The 24414-nt window shown below is 41.3% G+C and overlaps 1 protein-coding gene across 2 annotated transcripts; it reads right to left on the reverse strand.

Annotated features, from left to right (window-relative positions):
- Positions 1–1645: 1645 nt before the first annotated feature.
- On the reverse strand, positions 1646–24221 carry agpat3 (1-acylglycerol-3-phosphate O-acyltransferase 3). 2 transcript variants are annotated; one of them, XM_050049798.1, is made up of 10 exons: positions 24017–24221; positions 11766–11823; positions 11323–11553; positions 10627–10796; positions 10332–10493; positions 8371–8524; positions 7611–7713; positions 5316–5391; positions 4889–5087; positions 1646–4745 (listed from the first exon to the last, which is right to left on the reverse strand). In XM_050049798.1, the coding sequence occupies exons 3-10, from the start codon at positions 11498–11500 to the stop codon at positions 4654–4656; spliced, it is 1134 nt and encodes a 377-aa protein (XP_049905755.1). In that variant the 5' UTR covers positions 11501–11553; positions 11766–11823; positions 24017–24221; the 3' UTR covers positions 1646–4653. The 2 variants fall into 2 exon arrangements, with proteins under 2 accessions (XP_049905755.1, XP_049905756.1); XM_050049799.1 differs by lacking the exon at positions 24017–24221 and adding an exon at positions 23155–23251.
- Between the last annotated feature and the right edge of the window lie 193 nt (positions 24222–24414).

Consider the following 24414-nt stretch of genomic DNA (forward strand, 5'->3'; position numbering starts at 1 on the left):
TGGGAAGTATGATTTCCTCGGAAGAAGAAGAAGAACATGCAGGATAACAATAGGGTCCTGGCAGCTTAGGCTGCCCGGCCCCTAATTATCACAAACAGCTCAGTTGGAAAAAAGGTGATGTAATGGATTTATGTGCACCAATCAGAGCAGGGTAACATATGACCAGCTCAAACATTTCAGTTCCATCTGATGAAGATTAGCTGAGTTTTTCTACATCTAACTTTCTATACCATCATTCATTCATCCTATAACTGCTTATCCTGTTGGGGGTAACAGGGGTGCTGGAGCCTATCCCAGCTGACATTGGGCGAGAGGCGGGGTACACCCTGGGCAGGTCACCAGACTACCACAGGGTTGATGTATAGAGACAGACAACCATTCACACTCACATTCACACCTACGGGCAATTTAGAGTCACCAATTAACCTGCATGTCTTTGGACTGTGAGAGGAAGCTGGAGTACCCAGTGAAAACCCACGTTGACATGGGGAGAGCGTGCGGGCTCCCCCACCCTGGGTTTTGGGCCCACACCCCTCTTGCTGTAACCACTGCACCACCGTGCTGTCCTTTTCATACATGAAGATGTTTATATCCGACTCAAAATTAGCTGACTGTTGCTTATTTTTTCATTAATACTTAATATCCTTTTAGAAAAACAAAGTATTTGTGTTCACAAAAGCAAGAGTCACACTTTTTCAGCTTCTTCAGAAAGCCTTTTTATTCAGGTTCAAATCCAGAGTTAATGCCACAGCTGTTGCATTGCCAGTCTGTAAAAGAGTCCCTGAGTCAGAATTAACTCGATTCAGCGACTGTGCAGAAGTGCACATCATGCAAAAAGTAATTGACTACAGTAAGAAACCATGATTAATTACAAAGTTGGAAAAATGCCTTGTAAGCATCATCTGTGACTACAGCCTTCTGTCTGTGGCTTTAATGAGAAGAGAGGCATCGCTGAAGGTATTCACAGCTCTGAACCTGAAAAGGCGAGCTCATGTCAGGTATAACCTTTGCAGATCATTTCGTAACCTGCAAGCTGGAGGCCAGCTCAGTTTAAATCCTCTTCTGCTGTAGCATTTCCGTCAGTGTTACATTTGGTTGTAGCCTGAACGCATGGCCCATCATTCAAAAGAACTATTGCAAAATAACAGAAGAGCATCTCTGCCATTTCTAAAAGTGAACATCATACTCATCATTTACATTATGTACATATTTATACAGTCTCTCAACATCATGTCACACATCTTGTGACAGTATATCCAAAATGTCCTCAGGGTGTTCGATGGACAGTTGGGTAACGTGTCATTCAGAAGGTCTACTGCAAAAGAACCGCTACGTACATCTCTACAATTTCTAGAAGTGAATGTGACATTCATCATTTACCTTATGTACATATTTTCAGTTTACACAGTCTCGACATACTGTCACACCTGTGTGGCTTAATACTGTATCTTAAAGTAAAAGTGTGGATGTGTGATGATGAATGGATGATGGCTGTGTCGATGGATGAGAGAAGATGGAGGGCGGAAATGTTTCAGTGGTGGATTCAGCAGCCCTCGTCCCTGGAATCACGCACATCTTTTTACCTGAGCTGCTGTGCAAATAGAAAGAGTCACACAAATCCAAATAAGTCAAAGGAGTAAGAGTTGCTTTGTGATTAAATCCTTTAATATTCTCAAGTGTTTTAATCGAAGAAACCATAAAAATAGCCTTAGAAAACAAAACAAAGGCTGACTCAAGAGGTGCCACTAACTCAATTATCTTTGATTTTTAAAAAACTTAATTACGTGGTGTCAGTTTGTAAAGTTATTTGATTCCATTGGAGACGTCAGAAAAAAACAACAACCACAAGTTACAGTAGTATTTCTTTACTGAATAAAAAAACATCCAGTGTAAAAAGTTCTTCCAAATACCTATCTGAACTTCTCAGCATCCTTTCTGCTTTGGGCTATGATTTTTACTGAATGACAGGATGAGTTGGACTGCATTCGTATCTGATCAGCTCTCTTGAGGAAAAAGATAACAGGCCAAGATACTGAAGCTTTAACCAAATATTTAAAGGCAAAGCCATTCAAAGTATCTTCTTGTAACAATGAGAATTAATTACAAACAGAGCTCTTTGTGCATAAGAGCAAACTTTATCCATTCTCATTTCGTTTTAATTCTTAATGTTAAAACTTTAGAACAAAGCCGCCTGGCAACTAATCCCAGCAGCTTGCTTTACGACACTGGAGAACATGTTTGAATCAACCTTCACTACCACAGGGGCTCAGTTAGCTTCTACATTTTCACACAAAAATTAAGCAGCACTGTCTATTAAGGCTTGCATGAAATCTGTCTGGGTGGAGAGAACTTTACAGAGAGAGGAAGTACACAACATGCTGCTGCTGAGGAGTGATAAATTAAAACCAACAAATGATTAACACTACATGTGGCACGGGAGCGGTGGGGGGAGGGGAGGAGAGAGCAGGACACGAAAAATCCCCTCCATGTCTTGCTACCGTTGTTTGCATTTTGGACCAGAACATGTGGCTTGTGACACTGGAAGAGATTCACTCACGTACTGCAGCAGCTAACGTTTCATTTGTTGCAGTTAAAAACAACCAGCTGTGGGATGACTGATTCTAAAATGGTGAAATGTAGGGAGCCGTGCACCGACAATGGCTAGGACTTCCAGAGAAACAAAGCTGCCAGGACACTGTGTAAGCAGCTTCCTTTAACTAACGACTATGTACAGGTACGAGGACGCCTTTAACAAACCAACAACTTTCAAGCTTTCCACTTTAAAGATTCAAAATGTTGTTTTAATTACTCATTCGCTTTGGTAATCAAACCAAATGAATGCATACTGCTCCCTCATGCACTTTAATGGAAGGAAGAGGATGAATATTCAAACATAACGCAGAGGTAAGAGGTGGGTGCTGTTTTAAAGGGGTGGCGAATAAGCAATCCCTTGCCTGAGCAAGCTTGATTTAAGGCAAAGGTTAAAACATCACTACTACAGTCTATATCTGGACACAGAAATTATATGCTAACAGCTGTGAGGCTACGTGGAGACAGTTGGTGACCTTTATCGAGAATCTGGTTCCACTGAAACTCAACAGCAGAAGCAGAACAGAGCAGTGTGCACGGCGTTTAGACTGTCAACCCTGGCATCAGAGGAGGGGGGGGCGGATGGTAGGTCGAAACAGCTTCAGTGTTTGGACTAAGATTGCTGGCTGAATTAACATCACATTTAGCGGGTAAGAGAGCGATTGTGTTTTAAAAATGAACAGTAATATGTATGCAAATTCCTATTTGTGTAAAGCACGTGAAAACAGGAATAAAAACTGGAAAAAAATCATTTAAAATGTGTCAGGATGAATCCGTGGGTGTTGGTGCTGCGGGCTACAAATGAGACCTGTAACAGATGGTAGGTGTCCTTGATGAGGACGGTTTTCACATTCAGAGCCCTTGCTGTAGTTTAGCAGACACCAGCCTTTTCTGAGCCAAGATGTTAAGGGGTCAGTTCGCCAAGATCATGAGATTTGGAAAAAAAACAACAACAACAACAAAAGATTTTCCCACTTAACCCTTGCGTTATCGAGCCCTGGAGATGGTGTGGGATTTGTATTTTGAGGTGTCTGCCCTGAGACTACTGCTGCTAACCCGATACAATGGAGGTGAACTGAATGTCACTGGTGGTGCTCAAATGATTTAATATTACATTTGAAAAGCTCAAGAGCAACGTTTCTTTCTGGAAACAATGCGCCTAATACTTGGATAATCCAATGATACTGCTCCTATTTTTCACATCTGACATATACAGCAGATGAAAATTGTCCAAAGGGACAGAACACATTTCTGTTGAGTGTTTCACATGTAGTTTTGCTATGATTTGAGCACCATGAACCACACCACAATTCACCTACACTGTGTTGGAGCGGCAGCAGAAGTGTCAGTGCAGGCTATCTCAAACCCTGGGCACATAAAACCCCACACTATCCACCTGGCCACATACCCACAAGTTAAATGGTAAATGCTTTGTGATTTAGGTGAACCGACCCTTTAAGATTAAGGAAACTAGGCTGGGCCTCAAGGCACCGGTTCCTATTACAAGTCCCACTTAGTGAAAACAAGGGAGGGAGATGTCCTGCATGTTACAGATTGCTGTTGCAGAAACGCACTTCCCCTGGATGGCTAAGATTTAAAAGATCAGGTACGGATCGGCTTGTGTTCTGATTGGCTGATGACTCTGGCAGGAAGTGGAGGTAGGTAGCGCAGAGCAGGAAATGGGCTGACTGGCTGTCCATGTGACCTCAGACAGGTTAGGAGCTTAACCTTGGGTTTTACCGGGATTTAATGGGACTTGGAGGTGGACAGTGGGTCGCTAGCTGGATTAAGAAAGATGCAGGGGAATACAGTACTGCATCTCCCCCTCCTTATGTTCTGTGTTACACCAGAGAGCTTGAACCTCAGACCTTCCATGTTCTCTCTCTCTCTCACTCTAGTGCCATTAGTAGTTCTAACTCTGGTCTCTATTATGTTTTCACAGCTGGGTCTCCTCCCCGACCTGCCAACTGACTCAACAGTAGGAGGAGAATGGAGTTGGGTAGTGGTGAGACACCGCAGGGCGACCGTACAGAAACGGACGTACACGGAGGGGGGTGACACACTTTAGTTTTGTTTCTTGGCCTCCTGGTTGCCGTAACTGGAGCCTGTTTTCTTCACCTCGGTGACCCCTATGAGGCGGCGGATAGCTATGGAGGCTGGGGAGAGACCAAAGGAGAATATTAAGAGTGGAGTGAACAAACGTCTCATTTAATTTTTGTTCCCAGGTAAAGTCAAACCACAAAAGGAAGACACAGTCTCATTTTTCATTCCTAGGGCCACTGGTGCAGAGTTCACCTACCTATGATGAGGAAGATGATAAAGCCAATGATGAGGAGGGGGGAGCCACTGACAGCCACTCCACAAGCAAAGTTGATTAGGGGCGAAAGCAGCAGGGTGGCCCAAAACAGGAAGTTCAGCAGCGTCCATGGCCTGCGGCGAGGGACTATTGTGGGTCCGGGGAACTTGCCTTCCTTCTTATAGAGTTCCTGTAATGCATCCTGAGCAGGACAGGAAGAAGAATCGGTTTGCACTGAATGAACCGATCATGTATGCCATTGCCTCATTTGACCTGAGACAGTAACCTCCCTTATACTTGCATCAGACATACTGTACAGACTGTGAGAAATGATAAAGTAATGCATCCAATCAGAAAATAATTATTCAATACTTTGCACATTTTACATTTTGATTACGATTATGCCTTTAGTCAGCTTTCCTCAGTTTACCTTCTCCTGGTAGAGCTTGTGCAGCCAGATGGCACACTCCTTCTCGTCATCTGGTATATCCTCCACAGGGAAACGCCTGGTTGGGAGAGAATAAAAAAGAAGTTTTAAACTGGGAACGGACTCTAAATTCTTGAAACTTCAAAGATTAGACACTAACTATTTCAGCTAACATTCATGGATTGTTTTGCCTCCACAGTCTGAAATGAGCACATAATGAACAAGGAAATACTAAAAGGACGACACACTGTATGACACGTTGCTGCAGAGAACAAAATTTAAGAAAATGCAGCAAAACAGAAATGTATGTCCATCAAACACTGTGTGACTTGCTGATACACGCAGCAGTTTGGGCAAAGAAATAAAAAAACAAAGGAAAACTTTTGATGAAAGGTGACTACAGAGAAGCGCGTGATTGAAACTACGCCCAGAGAGCTGAAGGTGTGTGACCTTTACAAGAATGATGTGGATTTCAAGTGCACTGAAAACTGATGAATTAGATCTGCACACCAAACATTATTCCGCTGGCCTGCCAATAGGGCTGCAACAGTGTGAGATTTTAACGGCATGACAACCGTCTCAGAAAATATCACAGTATCATGGTTTTACAGAATATAAATTATGATCAGTCAGAATGACCCTGAAAGGAATAAAATCAGAGAGGTTACTGTTGGTTGGACAAACTTAAAATTTATTACTAAAATTGAGACTTGAAACCATTTTGTTAATGGATGTATGTGTAAAAAATCTCCCCTTAGAAAATAACTACAATATCGTAGATAAGCAAATGTACACAGTATGATAACTGTCAACTTTTATATCTTGGTATACCCTGAAACCAGTATATCACTGCAACCCTACTTGCCAAGGTTTTATTTTTCTCCCTTTTATGATTTCTCCTGCTCACACATATTATATCCATGGTCATGATTCTAGTTGTGAACATAATGGATGAGAATGAAAGGCAGCGACTGGATTAGAAGAATCTTTAAACGCCACACACTGTATGCAAGTCTCTAGATTAGGTCACGTGTAATGCCTTTGCAGGGCATGATATATTCAGCACCGCATGAAAAAAAGTAGAAATATTGAAATAATGACCAACTGGCCTAAAGAACCATTGGTAAGTTATACATAAAGCATTCACACATAGTTTACAGGCGCCACAACCCATTTAAAAATATCTATTTTAAACAAAGACAGTTTGTTTAAGTACTTGACCTTCCTTTAACGTATGAGGACATTCAGCTAACACTGCATTAAAGAGTAGGACTCTAAAATCATCATGTAATGGACAATAGAGCTGCAATAATTAATTGATTAGTTTTCAACTATGAAATGAATTGTCAACTAATTTAAAAATCAAGTAACCGGTTTGACTTTTTTTTTTTTTTTTTTAGAAATAAATAAAGACAGATTTTCTGATTCCAGCTTCTTAAACGTGAATATTTTCTGGCTTCGTTTATGTAGAGTGTCTACAGTAAACTAAATGTTTTTGGGTTGTGGAGAAGACAAGACATTTGAGGACGTCATCTAGGACTCTGACATTTTATAGACCTAACAACTAGTCATTTAATGAAGAAAATAAATGACAGATTAAGTGACAATTAACATAATCATTAGTTGCAGCCCTAAAAGACAAGAAGATGTTACATACATTTCACGATCAATCCAGTCCTCCCAGAGTGCAACAGAAAATATTTTATGATGATACAGAAAATTATTTGCAGGTTGTTATGACGGTGTCTCACCACGAGATGGCTCCCTCACCTCAAACTCTATTCAACTCTGCACCACAGCTCATCTGTTACAGTGCTGAGTGATTTCCTTAAACTCACTGGTATGTTTAACTGACTTCACTCTACTCACTCATGTTACCACAAAACTAAAACAAGGTATCCTCTAGTATTCTCCTTTTTATTAGATTTGAGTAAAATAAATCAACACTATATTTCTCTAATTCAGTTTTGCTGTTCAGACAAAAGACATGCTTTTCCGAGCCATCCCAATCTGCTGCTGTCTCACGGCCAGCTCTCTCCTCAGTAGGAGTGTCCTAGCCATTAGAGTTATTGTTCTGAACCCATAAACGTGCTGGGAAACTAGCCAACATTTGGAGCACTCTCACCGTCTCTTTCATTGTTATGGGGCAAAAAAAATGCAGTTGGGAGGAGGCCAAAAGGTTTAGAATACATTCATCATTTTCCACTTGAAGAAACTCAGTAAAGCTGGCAGTGTACTGCATCATTATAACAATAACCGATGATTCGAAAGCAAATGGAGGCTATCAGTGGCACTCACCTTACGCTCATGTCAGCTCTGTATTTCTTGCCATTGACAATGCCCAGGAGAGTGGGAGTTTGGTTGTCCTTGAAGTTGAGAGTCACATCGTACACAGCAGTTACTATAAAAGAGAAAAAACTCAGATTAAGATTAAAGAGCCATTTTAACACTGCGCCTACCCCCAGACTAAGGGAACTGTTAGCTTTGGGCTAAAAAGGTTTCACACTGGCACAACCCTGGCACATTACAAAGTGGGTTAACCCCGACTTTAGCCTAGGACTTGTTGGCCCTTCTCCTGAGCAGGGTAAGCCTCGAGTCTGCGGGGTTATCCCCTGAAAATCGTCTAAAGTTGGCAGTGCGAAACAGAGCTAATTAGCATCACACAGCTTCTTCATTACATCATCAGTAAGTGTGTGCTTTAGGTTTATGTTGTAACCATGGTAACTACTACTAACTGAAACAGGATAACTAGCAAGCTAGCCAACTTAAAACCTCTAGAGACGACAAAAGACACTGCTGGAAAAGGTAATGTTGCTAATGGCAACATTTTAACCTTGCTGCTTGCTGTTTAGGAGTGATCATGCATCATTTTAAATTGTAAACACTAGTTACGTGTACCAACAGACATTTAACCCGGGGCTAGTAGAGGGTAGTGTGACTCATATAGCCCTGGGCTTAGGTTAACACTGGGTTAACAATGTGTGTGCGAAAAGGGGCTAAGTTTGTCCTGACTTTTTCTTGGAGCTGGTGCAGTGTGAAAAGTGTGACTAGACTTTACCTGTGCCCTTAAGACACTGCAGTGTGGTGGTGAATCCTTTGGTTCGGGGTAGTAGGTGGTATTTGAGCTTGGGCAGGCCTTTACTCTCTGCAACCTGCATACTGATTTGGTGCTTCGTCTCTGTAAAGCGGGTGCCCTCGCAGTACAGCAGAAACTGAGGAGGGAGACGAGCTGTGTTAATACACACACCTATGAAAAAGAATCACACAGTCTTGAGGTGACCTCCTTTCTCTTGTCCCATCCACTACCCTACTTCTGCTTGGTTGTATTACAGATCAAGTTCAATGTAACACAATGCTAAAATAAAGTCACTCTCTTGTCTCAAAAGGTATGTATGCCAACTCTACCAAACAGTGATTAGTTTGTTTATCTGAACATATAGGAACTATGTCATCAGCAGTGACCTAAGGCTTGACTTAAGGGGTAATTAGATCAACTGCTGATCTGCCTAATCTCAGCTGGTGAACTCGTTGAGTCAAGGTGAAAATCTGCTTTACACCTTCGGCAAAAAGGTGCACAACAAACAGCAGCACCTGCTGCCACCAGGTAAGATGCCATGAATGTAAGGCACTTGCTTGCTTGTTTCAACAGGAAAGAGCCGTTTTGCCTTCCAAAGCAGGCTGTTCCTCAGTTCCTCTGCACCTCAGGCTGTTTACGCACAGTGGAAAGTCCGGTTCATGAGGTTTCACAGAAAAAGAAAACACTGACCCTCCTGCTGAGCGATTTTAAATACAGCTGGTGCACCCAGAGAACTAGTGTGTATATGTCTACTGAGTTCAATTTATGTAGAAAAACTGGGTCAAAGGCAGCATCTGGATTTCCTCATGTTTAGAGAGGGCAGAGAGTTCAACATGAAACCTAAAGAACTGACAAACAAGTCCAATTTATCACAGCTTGGATTTCATTTTTGAAGTTTTGGCCATTGTTTCTATTGGCAGGGATAACATTGCATTCACCAAGTTAACAGCTGAGATCTGGCAACACAAGCTGTCACACCATCATGACGGTTTTTAACAAACTCCCAGGTTAGTCAAACTTGTCTGGAGGGTAAAAAAAAAAAAACCCCAAAGGCAAACAGTTCGGTATGAGTTTATGGTTGACCTTTGGCCTACTGTACTTGCCATAGTGGTGCTAACACACAGTTTTCATGTACAATATGGGATTATTACCCCCAAATAAATTGGTCTGATTGTGCAAATGTAGGACTTCTTTTTAGAAATCTCAGTAAAAAGGATGCATAAGCTACTAAAAATGAGACTCAAGTTGTAATTAACGGAAATAAATAAGTAAGCTGCTTTTCCCACATTATGTATTTCTAATCAAAATTGAGGTGGTGTGGTGGTTAGCACTCTCGCCTCATAGCAAGAGGGTTGCCGGTTCGATCCCTGGCGTGGGAGCCCTTCTGTGCGGAGTTTGCATGTTCTCCCCGTGTCAGCGTGGGTTCTCTCCGGGCACTCCGGCTTCCTCCCACAGTCCAAACAGACATGCAGATTGGGGACTAGGTTAATTGATAACTCTAAATTGTCCGTAGGTGTGAATGTGAGTGTGAATGGTTGTCTGTCTCTATGTGTCAGCCCTGCGATAGTCTGGCGACCTGTCCAGGGTGTACCCTGCCTCTCGCCCGATGTCAGCTGGGATAGGCTCCAGCCCCCCCGCGACCCTCAAGAGGATGAAGCGGTTAGAAGATGAATGAATGAATTGAAACAATCAAACAAACACTTCATTGAAATGATGTACTCATGTAACTATATGTCCGTTAATTTTACTAACAGGATGTTTCACAACCTTGATTGTCCAACTGGGCTACAGTTGAATGATTGCAAAATAAACTGTGCAAAGGGATGTGTAGCAGCATGACAAGGCTTCTCAGCAAACTGATAAACTTCACACACAGCTTACTACCACACTTACACACTCATACCAGCAGACAGACTAACACAGCAGGTCTGATGTGTACCTACCCACATATATTCAGGATAGTCTTTGAGCCTGCTCAGTCCTTTGAAGACAGTCTTTCGATCCTCTTCCCACTTTCTTTTACAGAAGACTATTTCTAGGAAGTACCAGGTCCACCCGATCAGAGGGACCTTCAGTAGCTCGTGTTTGGCTAGCACTTTTGAACTCTAGAGGGGGAAGACAGGTTTATAAGATGAAGCTTGGATAACTTGCAGTCAGGTTTGAAGTCCAACTATGAACTGAACTACTATGAAGTACTAACTAATAATTAATTAAATTCATCTTTGCAACATTACTGACCCCTAGGACGCCGAATCTTTCACACATGGTCCAGCCACACAGGAAGTCGATCTCATAGTTGTGGTTGAGGATGGTGATGACATGCTCTGTACCAAACTTGTCCACCGTAGCTTGGTCGGTGTATAGGGTGCATTCTGTGCCCGACCACCACTCCAGCAGCATTACCAGCTCTGCACAGAGACGACAACACATCATGGGCGCTCAAAATGTACTGACAACGATTCATCATTCATAGTATTGACTGTAAGAACTACTTAAAGTACCAGCTCAGGACATTTTCCTCTAAATACATGCTTGGTTTGTTCCTCAGTTTTGCTGATTAATATGACAGTGATTAATGACATAAATTAGTTGTATGCAGGATAGTAGCTGAATGGAGCTATTTTGGTGTAAATGTATTGTCTGTTTGAGCCTCAGCTGCTCTCATTAACCCACACAGGGCACCTACCTGCCAACACAGTGGACAGACAAAGTTAGCAGGTGCCTGGACATATTGTGGAAGATGTAGCAGCTACAGACTCAGATTTATCACCGAGCTAAACTGAACTGAATAACCAACATGCACTCCTGGCCAGGTCAAGTTTGATGATCCACTACTACCCACTACCTTTACTTGTTTACTTTTTCTGAACTATGAAATTAGTGCATGCATTACATAAAAATATAATGTATAGCAACAACATATCATGTACTCACGACTCCAGAGGGAGTAAGAGAGCCGGCAGTTGATTCTGCGATAGAGCTGCTTGTTGATCGGCCAGAGGATGCAGGTGCAGAGCTGAATGAAGTTTATGATGAGGCCGCTCACCACAAACACAAAGCCCATCAGCAGCTGCAGGATGAACAGGCTCTTCAGGTAGGCCAGCAGAGCCATGGCTGAGGAGCCTGGAGAGCAGAGTAGGCTCCTCTCTATACACTACGACCAACCTGAGAGAGGGTGCAAACAGAGGAGGCAGTGCCACATCAATGAAAACAACTTTACTGAGAGATGTGGGCAAAAAAGAGCATGAGGGAGGAGAGGGTGGCAAACAATTAGAGATTGATGGGAATAGTGCGGTCAAAAGGATGTGGCCTGTTTAAGGCTGTTGTTCTGCAGGCAAAGATGATTTTAGAAATTCAAAAACAGCAGTGTTTCTTACCACGGTGGGATCCTTTTACAAGCCGCGTTTACACGGTCCTTCAGCCAATACTACTGACCTGATGGAGACAGAACAACACAGGTCGAGCCAGCAGTGACAGAAGAGACATAAAAGGCTACAGTACAGTGTCATTACAGTAGAATTCAATAAAGGTTTTGTTTGATTGTGTCTGGCAAGAGAATGTTAGAAATAGCCCCTATCCTTTTTTGTGTGGGTGGCAAGTTAACATGACCAGGAAGACAGATGCTGGGTCAAACTGTACCACACGCCTTGGTAAATAAATAATGTGCCATTACAGCTGTGATTATTACACACTGGTTCAACAAAGAGCATGGTGATTTTTTTGTGGCTATCCTCCCTGTGACCTGAGCCTGAACTTTCACAAAGGCTACGAGACGGAAGACATTTTACACAGAACCACAACACCACATGAATACAGGCAGTTTCATTTCAATAGACTATACATCTTTTAAAAGGCAGAGTGCAATAATGCGGGACGACCACCGCTCCACACAGCTCAATCTTGGCAAAAGGTGCTGGAAATATCAATGAGTCCAAGCTGATAGAAAAGATTTCTGCACCCTTGAATCTATGCAGTGTTTCACTTTAAAGACTGCATAGATTTAAGTGTATAGAAATCTTCTCTCTCAGCTAAAATGCAGAGCACACAAAGGCTCAGCTAGATCATCTTCTGGGTTTTTATTCCATAGTCCTAATAAAAACTACTAATTCTTGTGATGTTCCATTGTATTAATAATAGAGCGCAACTCGTGCTGCATGTTTCCGTCTGAATCCAACCCGAGTCCAAGAAAGCAGTAGCTGAGCACAACTTGAACTCGACAGGCATTTTGTTTTTCTTATGTCTGAACCTGACGCAGTTAGTGTAATGCAAACACTCCAGTGCTGCTACGGAGACACACAGGCGACCCTCTTTACACTGCCATGTCCATATCCTTGTGTCACTCTGACAACAAACCAAAAGGTGATCAAGTGCGGAGGAATAAATTAACTGGGAAGCAAATCATGACGCATCATGTCAAGTAGGCCGAACCCAGACTCAACCCAGACATCATTTGCAAATATTTGTCTGAACCCTTGCTGGCCTGTCAGGTCCTATTGCGCCCAGGTTGGATATACACACACTATTAACACAGCTGCCGTAATACACAGGGTGGGTACCATGGCCAATCAAGTCATTTTTTAAGTGATTGGTTATCAGTTATGTGAAGCCTGATCCACTTCTGATGGCTCCAGCTTCAAAAATGTAAGAACTTTCTGTCTATTTCTGTTTTATATTATCGTAAATTGAGCATATTTCAGACTGTTGATCAGACATAAGAATAAACTGATGACACAAATGATCATTAGCAGGCATAGCACATCATACTCCACTGATGATGCTGCCCACCATGACAGACCTGTTGCCACTTCAGAGTTTAGGGCTCAGTCTGTTGCTTGTGCGAGTTTCATTTGGGTGCTCCAAGTTCCTCCAACAGATCAACAAAACACTTACCTCAGGAAACATTTCAGTGCCCCTAGGTAAGGATGTGACTTTGTTTGTCTGACAATTAACACTGCAGCAGACTGGGGACATATCCAGGATGTTTCAGTGTTTGTACAAAGCATGCTGGAAAGGTTCCATCCCTCCACAATGCTGAATAAAAATAAGCAGGTTTAGAGAATAAAGGGTAGGGAAAAGATGGCTCTTTATTATGCAGGAACCTGCTGCATGTTTATACAGCTTGCATGCTGTCCAGGTAAGGTCAGGTGCTCATTATATGTTAGAGAACATCTCACAGTACACGATGTACTGGCCAGAGACTTGTTTAATCAGTCCTCATACCAATGTTCACAAAAATCTCAAGAATTTTTATTCAAAAGTTACTATCAATGAGCTCCCACCGGCATGATAACAGGCTGTGCGGCCTTGAATGGTCCGTTCCCACATCTGCACCAAAGCCCATTAAAGTGTAGGTCAAGCCAGTTTAAAGCTGTTCTTAGAAACATTTCTAATCTGACTGAGTTGTCCTGCTGCAGGTCTGTGTGGCGATCTGCGGGCACTCAATCCACTTCAGCACTGTCAACTGCCTTGTTTTACACTTTATTTCTCTTTTTAATGACATCTTTGTTTATATGAAAACAGTGTCTTCTCCATACGCACAAGATGTATAAAACAAAGCTCCAATCTGAAAATGGGCACTTGATTTGATTCACTACAACATGCCCTTTCAAAGCAAAGCATCAATAATGCAGTTAGAAAAAGTTAAACTCATTGCCAAAGGTAGCGTTGTGTTTTATTATACGATTAACTCTGCAGTGCTAGCAACATGAACATATGTACAGTCACCTGCATTCACTGATACAACTGTGTCAGCAAACCCAGCAAAAAAGAGGCTCTCTGGTGTTTGCTTTTCAGAACAACAGCCTGCATGCTAGACAACAAGGGACAGACAGAAACACTGTGTGCCTACGTGTCAAACTGACATAACGGTCTCCAACCACAGACACGGTCTTGTTCACACAGCATGTGTAATGACTACTTTATTTGTTGCTTCAGTTATTATCTTGCATGTTTTTTTTCACAAGTGCAACTAGATAAAACAAACAGAAATGGATGGCAGAGAGAAGATCCCTAAAACAATCAAAAGCATTTTTAAAATCATTTTTAAAAATCCTCTAAATAAAGATGACCAGAAATCCAAGACGCCTTAAGTTTCAAGCAATCCAAATAGATTTACTGCCAGCTTTTACCTCAAGTCTCCATCATATTTGTTGATCTCAGGAAAGAGAGAAAGAGGGGAAAGAGCAACCCCAAATGAAGCCGCATATTTGACACGAGGCCAGTTCATTGTGGGCCACTAATGAAGGCAACTCGTCTTATCTGGTGCAATCAATCCCTCTCAAACACTGTAACACAACACACAGAATAACAAAGTGGCCTGGGTGTGAAGGAAATGAAATCTTGCATGCTCTTTCATGCACAGAACTTCAGCTGAGTCTCTTGGGCAAACGCTAATGCTTCTACGTAATTGATTCTAAATCTTTATGGTTAGGACACAATAAAGTGTTGAAAAACTGTCACGTGTGCATGTACGTCATCATCGCCTGATGGGTTTGATTATCAGTCTACACACCAACGGTTGTCTCTGCATTGTGTTACAGATGTGACCTCTGTTCCAACTGGGAGAGAGTGACTTGGAGGGGTAAAGTTACACTATTGCACATTTCGCTCGTGGCTCCTGTAACATATTTTGAGAGGCTGGCGAACTACAACACTGAAGAACCAGAGAGGATAGTGTGTAGTAAATACAAAGTGCAACAACTTGTACATGTGATTCTATTTTAGTCAGCTCGATGATGATAAGAGGAGACGTAAATGTGCTATGGACAATAAAAATGAAAGCCTAGAATGGGCAGTGGGGGAAGTGTTTTTCAAGTTCCTCAAAAGTTACCCGACCTGTTCGGCTGTTTTTAATAACACTGCTCCTCAAAAAACTGACTACAGTACAATCTACTGTACAGGCTTACTACACCGCAAAAAGACAGACCTTTGTCCAATGATGTGAGAATAATTTGAGAATCAGAAGGGAAATCTTCAGAAACCCCCCCCCCCACAACTTCAAACAGTCAGACTTACAATACTGTATTTCTAAAGTGGTTAACAAATATTCTGGTGAAAATTACTGGTAAATTTTAAAGTTACTAAATTACATTGTTGTCCCACAGATGATACTGTAGGCTACTGTTTAGCTCCCATTTTCAATTGATTTGATTCATTTTGAGTGACAGCAAGAGCAACCTGTGGCAGTTTGATCAAGTTACTTATGCCACTTATCACAATTCATCTATATTATGTTTAAGATAAGATAAGATATACTTCATTATCTCTAAGTGGAAAGTTTGTTTGGGCAAGCACAGCTGCAATCAACTTAAAACAACACAAGACAGTACAGTATAAAATATTGCACACTTCTAGCGTAATAACAGATAAATACATACCGGTAGAGCTTTTTAAAAATGAAGATAGAAATCATAAAAACCATAAAACCACCATATATAATGCGGAAAACTGAGTCCAACAGTGTCTCCTTGCTTATGAACCACCTAAGTAAGGATTAACCTGTTTTCTTGAGTAGTGCTGTAGACGTGGGGAAGAAAGAAATGTTGGGACTGTGTGACGTCTACCTGAAGGTATAGTTGGTATTCGCAATACAGACTGTGTGACAGGTCCTTAACAATTCTGTGAGCATGTCATTTTTATTGTCATTTTCACTAGGTTGTCAATTCTTGATTGTAACTGGACTGCCGCACCATGATGTCATACCATATCTTATGATGCTTTCCAGCACAGCGTTGTAGAATATTAAAATGATCTCAGTTCCAACAGTCTGAGTCTGCGGAGAACGTGAAATTTAGTCGTTTGCCCAATTACTTATAGGAGCACACCTGCTCATGTTTACCGTCACCAATGATTACAGGGTCATGGACTTTCACCTCACTAGGGTCAAATATAATTCAATATTATGTTGTATGCATTTATTAAATGTAGGAATTCAATCTCGGAATATTCACCAATTTGAAAGAACAAATAATTGCCTCAAGCTCAGTAACGTAGTGCTTTGGGTGGTATTTTTAGGACTGAACTTATTCATTTATTTTTTCGCTTCACTATCAGCCGCTGGTTTAAATTCCTGCTAGTAACGTATGAAAATAAACTTGTGGAAACTTGAAACTTGTTAGAGAAAACATTCAACTTTCAGTCTGTGTTGTTTGGTTACAAGCAGCCAATAGAGGAGCTGCCCAGCCAACCTTTGCTGTGGAAACAGGCAGTAACTCTAAGTGAGAGATCAGACAGACAGATTTCCAAACATACCATGAACTTTGCTCTCATTTTTTCCTCCACATTCTCCTCTTTCTGCCTCTGTACATTCATGGAGTCATGCAACAACCACAAATTTTCACTTAAGTTGAAATGGAGGCCTTGAGTCACAGAGTCTAAGGGAAAGAGCATCTTATCATCAGCTTTGTGTGCATTCATGCTTCCTCCAAAAACAACTTCACTTTGCAAAATGCAACGAATCAGCAGCACTCAACATATCTGCTTTGAAATAAATCGCCAATCAAGGTCTCAAGAGAATGTTATTCTAACCAAGTTAATTTTTTTTTCTTTATCTTCATGACTGCATTCTTATAATTATCGTTCATTGTTCAATTTTATTGTAATGAGGATAAATAGCTGCTGGAAAACAAAAAAAAATATAGATTTCAGGACTGCCCCTTAAAATCAACGATTCGAGTCATCAGTACAGACCCAAAGTCGACACGCATTTTGTTGGTCGAAACACTGCTTTAGCTGCTTCACTGAACACAGAGCAATTCAGGAGCAGCAACATGGCAGGCTGCAAACAAACCAAGTCTCATCTCAAAATGACCAAGCCAGAAAAATGTGTTGGTAGAAGAGAAGGGTAAAATAAACCGGAAGCAGTACGGAAGTGGACAGTGCAAAGCAGGGCAGCATGACTCGCGTTTGCTGGTCACACAGACACTCTGAGCTCTGGTGCTGACTGTCAGTGAAGTCGTGTAAATTACTTTTGCACCACATGCCGGTAAAACTTCCTCTACTGCCGTCCAGTATGACTGAGTGTTTGGCTGACAGCGCCGTCAGCAGCCAAGCAGGAGAGACACTCCGGGTAGCGTCTTTTAAGAGAGTCTACTATTCTACAAGAAATCTATGAAACTGATGAACCTGACAGTTTCTGCAAACTTTAATGCTTAGATGAACAAACAAAAAATTCCAATTGTCATAGCTAGTCTTTCAGTTCAGTTTTGTTAAAAGTACTGAGAGTTTATTGGACTGTTCACCCTGTATCTTGAATCAGTCTGATTCCTGAGCTGAATGTATTTGAGGCTAGGGGCGTATACTGTGTACACCATCAATGTTAACATTTGATTTCCCTTTACACATCTTAACCCTTCAAGTATCTTAACTATACTATGGATACTAGGCGTTTAGGCTGACATTAAGTTATTATATGTAATAAGTATCCCTTAAATTTGGTTATCAAACAGTTAAACCAAGTACTTTGTGGAACAGTAGAATAAAAAATTGTAAGTGCTCCCTAGTGAACAAACTATTTATGGGTGACACAATTTCTAAATTATCTTTGACATTTCTGTACACAAATTTCTTTTTACTTATTGCTGGACGTATACCCTGATACTGAGTTCACTGCAAATGGAAAATATTGGCTGATAATGGCAGCTTGCTCTTCCAAGACACAATATATTGACTACTACAGTGTAATTATACAAACATATAAATGCCAATGTAAATGTTGCTCTACATCTGAGGTCAACAGATAAACAACTGTGTGTTGCTCAGCCAAAGTGTAATTGATTAGATTAGTGCTCCATTTTGGCTATACAGGTTAGGAGTGTAGTTAGGAGTAGAGAGTGAAACTCCATTTTGAAAAAAAAAAAGTTCACCCTCTCTCTAGGCCCACTCAGAATACCACCACTACTGTGCATAAAACAACACAATAACCTTGTCACATCATCGCGCTAATCAAACAAATCAACCTTTTCCCTGCAGTGAGGTGGTTTAACAAAACTCCAGGTGCCTCTTTTTAAGACTGTTGTCATGAATTGTGGTTTCAATAACCTCATATAACAAAGACTGAATAAAAGGCGTTCAGAGAAACAAACATTGGGTTGGACCATGAAAACAACCAGTGCAGGTCCACTTCCCTGTGGGTGCAGGCCCACCTGCAACCACACGAAGATTAGAGACGCTGACTGGGTTAAAGCTGCTTAAGGCTGGACAGCTGCTTTTGCTCTACATCACCTGAATACAGCCTCTATGCCAACAAATAACCACTGCTTTCTACGAGTCTCTGATGATAAAGGAGTTCTGAAATGTACATGCAGAGACACCAGCTACATACAGACAAACTTCAGTGACATCCTGGAAGGCACCTTTGTCAAGTCATTTTAATACTAAAAACTTCATTTGGCTTGCAAAGTCTGCACTTTACTTACCACTGAGAACAGCTGAGCCCCGAAGTGCTTTGCTCTATTCTACCTTGTTTTCAAGATCTAATAAATATGGTAGGGCCCATCCTTTCCCAGGCAAACCACCTCTCTCACTTTTAACTTACCAGTATACGTAGTAGGCCATTGCCATCAGCACCAATGCCCCACAAATCCCAGTGAAGATCATCACAGCACTCTGGTTCAGCATTTTGGCTCCTGGTATCTCACCAAATCAAAGCCAAAAAAAAAATATATATATACACAAAGAAAAGTCCTGCTGAGAGCAGTGGATAGTCACAGGCTGTCCTGCCTCATCGCCATTTTAATCTCACAGAAGGAAAGAGGGAGATTATGTTGATGACAGCAAGAACACAGCCAGATCCCAGATCCTGTTGGAAGAGCTGACTAATCAGCACAAGCGTTTACTGAGGAGCAGAGAATTTCATATCACCAGCAAAAATTATCAATAAGAATAGATCTTCATTAGGAGCAAGTGCAAAAAGGAGCACCAAAAACTCCCACAGGCCACCGTAGATTCTTACTAGAGTCCGCTAACGAATGCTAGAAAGACTGAAAGATGGCTCACTGCTGGAAGGAGGGAAGCACACATGTACTGTAAGCAGTGTTTTACATGCATTCCCATTCGCTAATCCAATGGATCAGATTATGGCTGATTAGCAGGCTATGGGCACCCTGGATATGTCACATTTCATTACCATTAACAAAGAAGAAAGCTGGGCTCTCCCCAACCAGGGTGGAGTTAGCAGAAAGGCATCTGTTACGCCGAAGGAACCAATCATAATGTACAATTTCTTGCTTCACCTTGCCACTGGCTACCTGTTAGTAACACCTAGCATTAAGCAGAAATCACAATCTCAAGGAGAGGAGCAACAGTTTCCTTAAATGTGTGTTGCCAAGCTGTGCTTCGTTTCTCTCTTCTCAAGCGTAATTAGAGATGAATTAAGCCAAAGCCTGGAAATCAGTGATGTTTATCCCACATCCTTGCTCTCTCTGTCTTCTTGACAGTATCTCGGGTACCTAAAAATATATACAACAGATCTGTAATGCTCAGCCACAGAGAGAAGGCAAACAGGGCTTGTGGGGAAGCCAACAAAAGCCTTTGGGTTCCCACACAGAGCTAATGTCAAATGTGGTTCAGACAAGCTGGCAGAGATGATTCAGAAATAAACTCCAGCGTTTACTGAAGCAAATAGGTCAAAGGTTACAGAACAGTCCGGAGGCCTTGCCACTGGCCGTTAAAGCCAAATATAAATAGAGATAAAAATACATTGTGATAGCTTGACAATGAAGGTCATTCATGTTTCAAAGTATGAAGCGCTCCAAAAACTGCAGATAGCACCACTGCTGAACTCTAACAATAGCTTCTATAGTTATACAGTTGGTTGTTAAGCCAAGTGTGACATTTTAGAGCCACACCACTTGCTACCACTACGGCTAAAAGTCACTCTCTTGCTGTTCTCTTGGCAGGTAAAACAACACTGAAAGTGCGTCCAGTTCTTTTGATTATGAACACATGCACACATGGGCCAGAGAGCAAAAAACTAACATGGAGGATGATGATATACCAATCGCAATATCACCTACACTTGGCTAGGTTTCAAGTTTTGCCAGTATTTCACAGTTTAAGATAAACCAAAATGTACAACTTTGGGCTGGGCTATATGGAGAAAAACAAACAAATATTTTTGACTAAATACCTTGACACTGATATTGCGATGATATTGAAATTTTGGTAATCTTCAGCAATGTTGATATTAGGGGAGTAACGACACCAGTCTAGATCTACGTATATATCCCTTGAATTATATACAATTCCGATATCATGAGTGCAAAGAGAAAACATCAATACATATCATTTTTAAACAGTGCTAGCACCCTAGTGGCGGGCAGATAATGGTGGGCAGCCAAGAAGAAGACAATGAGGACATTTACTGATACCATCTCACATCGATCACAGGCCCCTTGAATTTAATCTACTCAAAATATTGTGGCAGACTTTGTGCTGTCAGCAAATATCATATTGTCGTCCAGAGAATCAATATAATACCGTGTCGTGATGAAACTTGTGATTTACTCCCTGAGTGAATATAATGACCAAGTGGGTAAAGGCAAATAATAAAACAGCTACAACAGTCTGGTAAGTTCAGAAAATTATATTACTTTACTGTAATGCAGCCTTTAAAACCAGGAAAAAGACACTTACAATATTATGATATACAAAATCTAAGATGATATCTAGTGTCATATCATTATATCGATGTATTGCCCAGCCCTAGTATAGCATTATCATAATGACTTTTGACTACTTAATCATTCAAGATATTAGCCTTTCAGCAGAGCAAACTGCATTCATGAGCATGCTCAGTGACGTCAAAACTATTCTCCAGATAGAAAAAAAAAATCCAGCTGCAGTGTTGTTTCAAATTAATTTCAAAACAATGGGATCTGATATTGAGGAAACCTTGAAAACTACTCAAACATTCCATGAAAAGCCTCAATAGAAGGGTATCTCAGAGAGGACAGACAGTATTTAACAAATAAGGTAAAGAGCTGGCTAACGCAGCATGGCCTTGCATCACTTAACTCGGTTAAAACCCTTTCAAAGGTCCCTCCAGGCACTGGATGTAGCCCTCGTAAGAAGCGATGACTGATAAGACTCAAGGATACATAAGGTAGCTCTTGCTGTAGTCAGCAAAATAATGGGACTAATGGAAAAGGGGGGAGGGGGAGTTAATGGGTAAAACTGACTGCCTGAGTATGAACACAATAAGTTGAGTATGATGGTTCAAAGTAACTTTGCCGTTAACCAGACAGTCACATAAACGATTACGAGGTCAATAAAACTATACATTACTAGGGTGGGATTACCATCCAACATGGCACTGCTCAGATAAAGGCTTATGTGCATGGGTATGCCTCAGAGTCCTATAGGGCAATACTTGATTAGCTGATAAAGAGTTCAATAGGTCACTATGTGCAAACAGTCATGTCACTGGACTTTGAACAAACAGTTTATTCAACAATTGTATTTTTATGATATGTATGACTCAGGTATACAACCTGAGAACTTTTGCGGTAGATGCTTCAATTTGGCCACCATTGTAACACACGCATGTCTTATTATAGAATACATGATGTCTGTTTGCACTTAGGTTTATGTGGCCAATGCTGTTGTGAGACACTGTAATTAGGGCTGCAACTAACGATTATTTTCATTGTCAACTAATCTGTTGATTTCTTCGATTAGTCGACTGATCATTTTATCGAAAAATGTGTTAAAATGTTGAAAAATGTCGGTCTGTCTCTCCCAAACCCAAAAATTATGTAATTTAATGTCTTGTTTCATACTCATGCCAAAGGGTTTCAGTTCACCATCATGGGAGAGTGTGTAAAGCTGCCAATAATTGAACGTAAGAAGCTCCAATAAGAGTATTCTGGGGTATTTTTATAGTACTTTTCTATGACTCAAACCGATTAGTTGACTACTAAAATAGTCACCGATTATTTTAATAGTCGATTGGTCATCGATTAGTCGACTAATCGTTGCAGCCTTAATTGTAATAAGTAAGACGCTTTAACCCCCCAACAAAGGCTTTTAAAATGCTGTGGACTCTAAAGGGATTATTAAAAGAAAATAACTGACTTTGATTATTCTTAAGGAGAAACTGAGCAAGTAACAAAGAAATGGTTATGAACATTTAGAGAGTAAATAGTTGACGATCTCTTGTTGGCCAGAAAGATTCAGTTTCCTGATTCATTGTACATTATAGCCATAATTAGTGTTTGCTACACGCTTTACCTGATTAATGAGAAATTACAAGACCCTGTGGTCAGCAGGATGAAATCGTGATTATCCCAATACTGAAAAGATTAGACGGTCAAGTGGTAATTCTCTCTACAGAAAATTACCAGATTGCAATTTAGATAAGTGGCTATTTGTTATAGTCATTTATCACATTACTTGAAATGATAGACACTTAACATATAATTTATAACAATAATCATGAATCAGTAGCATAGCCCAGCACAGCAGTCTACAGATCTCCCTGTCAAGGTTTACTGCATGCAGGCACACCTAACAAGAATATCAGTGTGAAGCCATTGAGTCAATATACATATTCCCATTAAATATTCATTACTGTCTATCTGTCTGTCAAGTCAAACACTATGTCAATGGACTACCCTCATAAGGCTGTAGTATAACGTAACTACGTGGACAACACAGCTGCCTCTTGCACAAAGCATCAACACTCAGAGCATTATTGTGATCACACCAGTAAACATGAAAACACAGATAGCAACAACCGCCAGGAACGATCAGGGTAACAACACTTGCCTGTCACGCTCGCACTTCTCGCCTCGTTGGGTAAAATTAAAAGGCAGCCTAAAGTTGGCCCTGGCTAATAGAGCCGCAGACTTCAATGAACTCCAGTAACCTTACGTCTGGTGTGTGGTACGACATCGTTACGCAGGTCAACTCGGAGCCAGCTGCCTCACATGACGTTACAGCGGGGGTACAGGCTGCTCGCAGTGTAGCGGCGTTTTAAATGAACCCAGTGACATTTTGCCATCCAACTCTGGCATGCTACACTGTGTTGCTACTTCAGTATGCAACGTTACCCTGCTTAGCTCTGCAGCTCCGTGTTCTCCAGAATAAAACTGGACTGCTGTGTGCATTAGTGCGGCATGGCTAGCTTCATGCTAAATAACGAACTAGCCAGTATGTCCACTGAGCTTATCATCTGACACACATGTCTTGACTGCGGCCGCAAGTTAAGCTAGGTGTGCGGTGGGCTCAAAGTTGCAAACACATCATTCCACATCTTAACGTGACAAATTAAAATTACCCTTCCTGCCCTGCTGTTGTTATCAGCACAGCAAATACGTTACCGTTAGCTGACAGGAACCTGAACCTGACGAACTCAGCCGAGCAGCACAAGGACAGAGTGGGCTGCTAATGGTACTGAGTAGCATGCTAGGTTAACGAAACCGGTGATGCTAGGCTAGTAATTATATTTAGGGATTTAGATGGAGTCGGCTACTTGTATAGTTTAATTACCAATGAGTGCCAAATCCTCCACATGTACTGTCTGCAAACAGTCAACGGACATGTACCGCTTACTGTTAAGCTATGCTAGTTAAGTGTTAGCAAGCTAGCATTAACGTTAGCTGTCAGTGTAACGGTACTCTGCGCTTACCTGAATATTATTCACTTGGGAGTCGGTGGATATTGTTAGACTTTTTCGCTGCTTCCTCGTCTTCAGGGCCGTAAAATAACTCGGTTAAAGGGCCCTGCTTATTTCTTCCGTTTCCCTAAACGCAATCAAAAATGACTTGAGGTAATGCGATTTGCAAGACCGCTATTGTTTGTCGGTTAAAGCCCCACATTTCCTCAAAGCCCATCTGAAGGTGGTATGTCCTACATCCGGTCCGGCCCCTCATTCATTCTCAGGAATAATTAAAAAACACCATTAAAAAAAAAAAAACAACAGCCTGCCTCTGCAGCGTGCTGAGACATATATTAAAAGTTTAAATAACGTACAGCTAAAAGTAGTACAAGTATATTTACTAAAATTGGCTATTCATTGTGTCGTAC

This window comes from Epinephelus moara, chromosome 7 (assembly GCF_006386435.1).
Source record: "Epinephelus moara isolate mb chromosome 7, YSFRI_EMoa_1.0, whole genome shotgun sequence".
NCBI lineage: Eukaryota > Metazoa > Chordata > Actinopteri > Perciformes > Serranidae > Epinephelus > Epinephelus moara.

Coding starts and splice junctions, on each gene's coding strand:
- agpat3 (XM_050049798.1), bottom strand. CDS start 11,500: ATGGCTCTGCTGGCCTACCTGAAGAGCCTGTTCATCCTGCAGCTGCTG. Junction 8,525..10,331: donor ACTATCCTGAATATATGTGG/GTAGGTACACAT, acceptor CTCCCTCCTCAG/TTTCTGCTGTACTGCGAGGG. Junction 5,392..7,610: donor AGAGCTGACATGAGCGTAAG/GTGAGTGCCACT, acceptor TCTCCCAACCAG/GCGTTTCCCTGTGGAGGATA.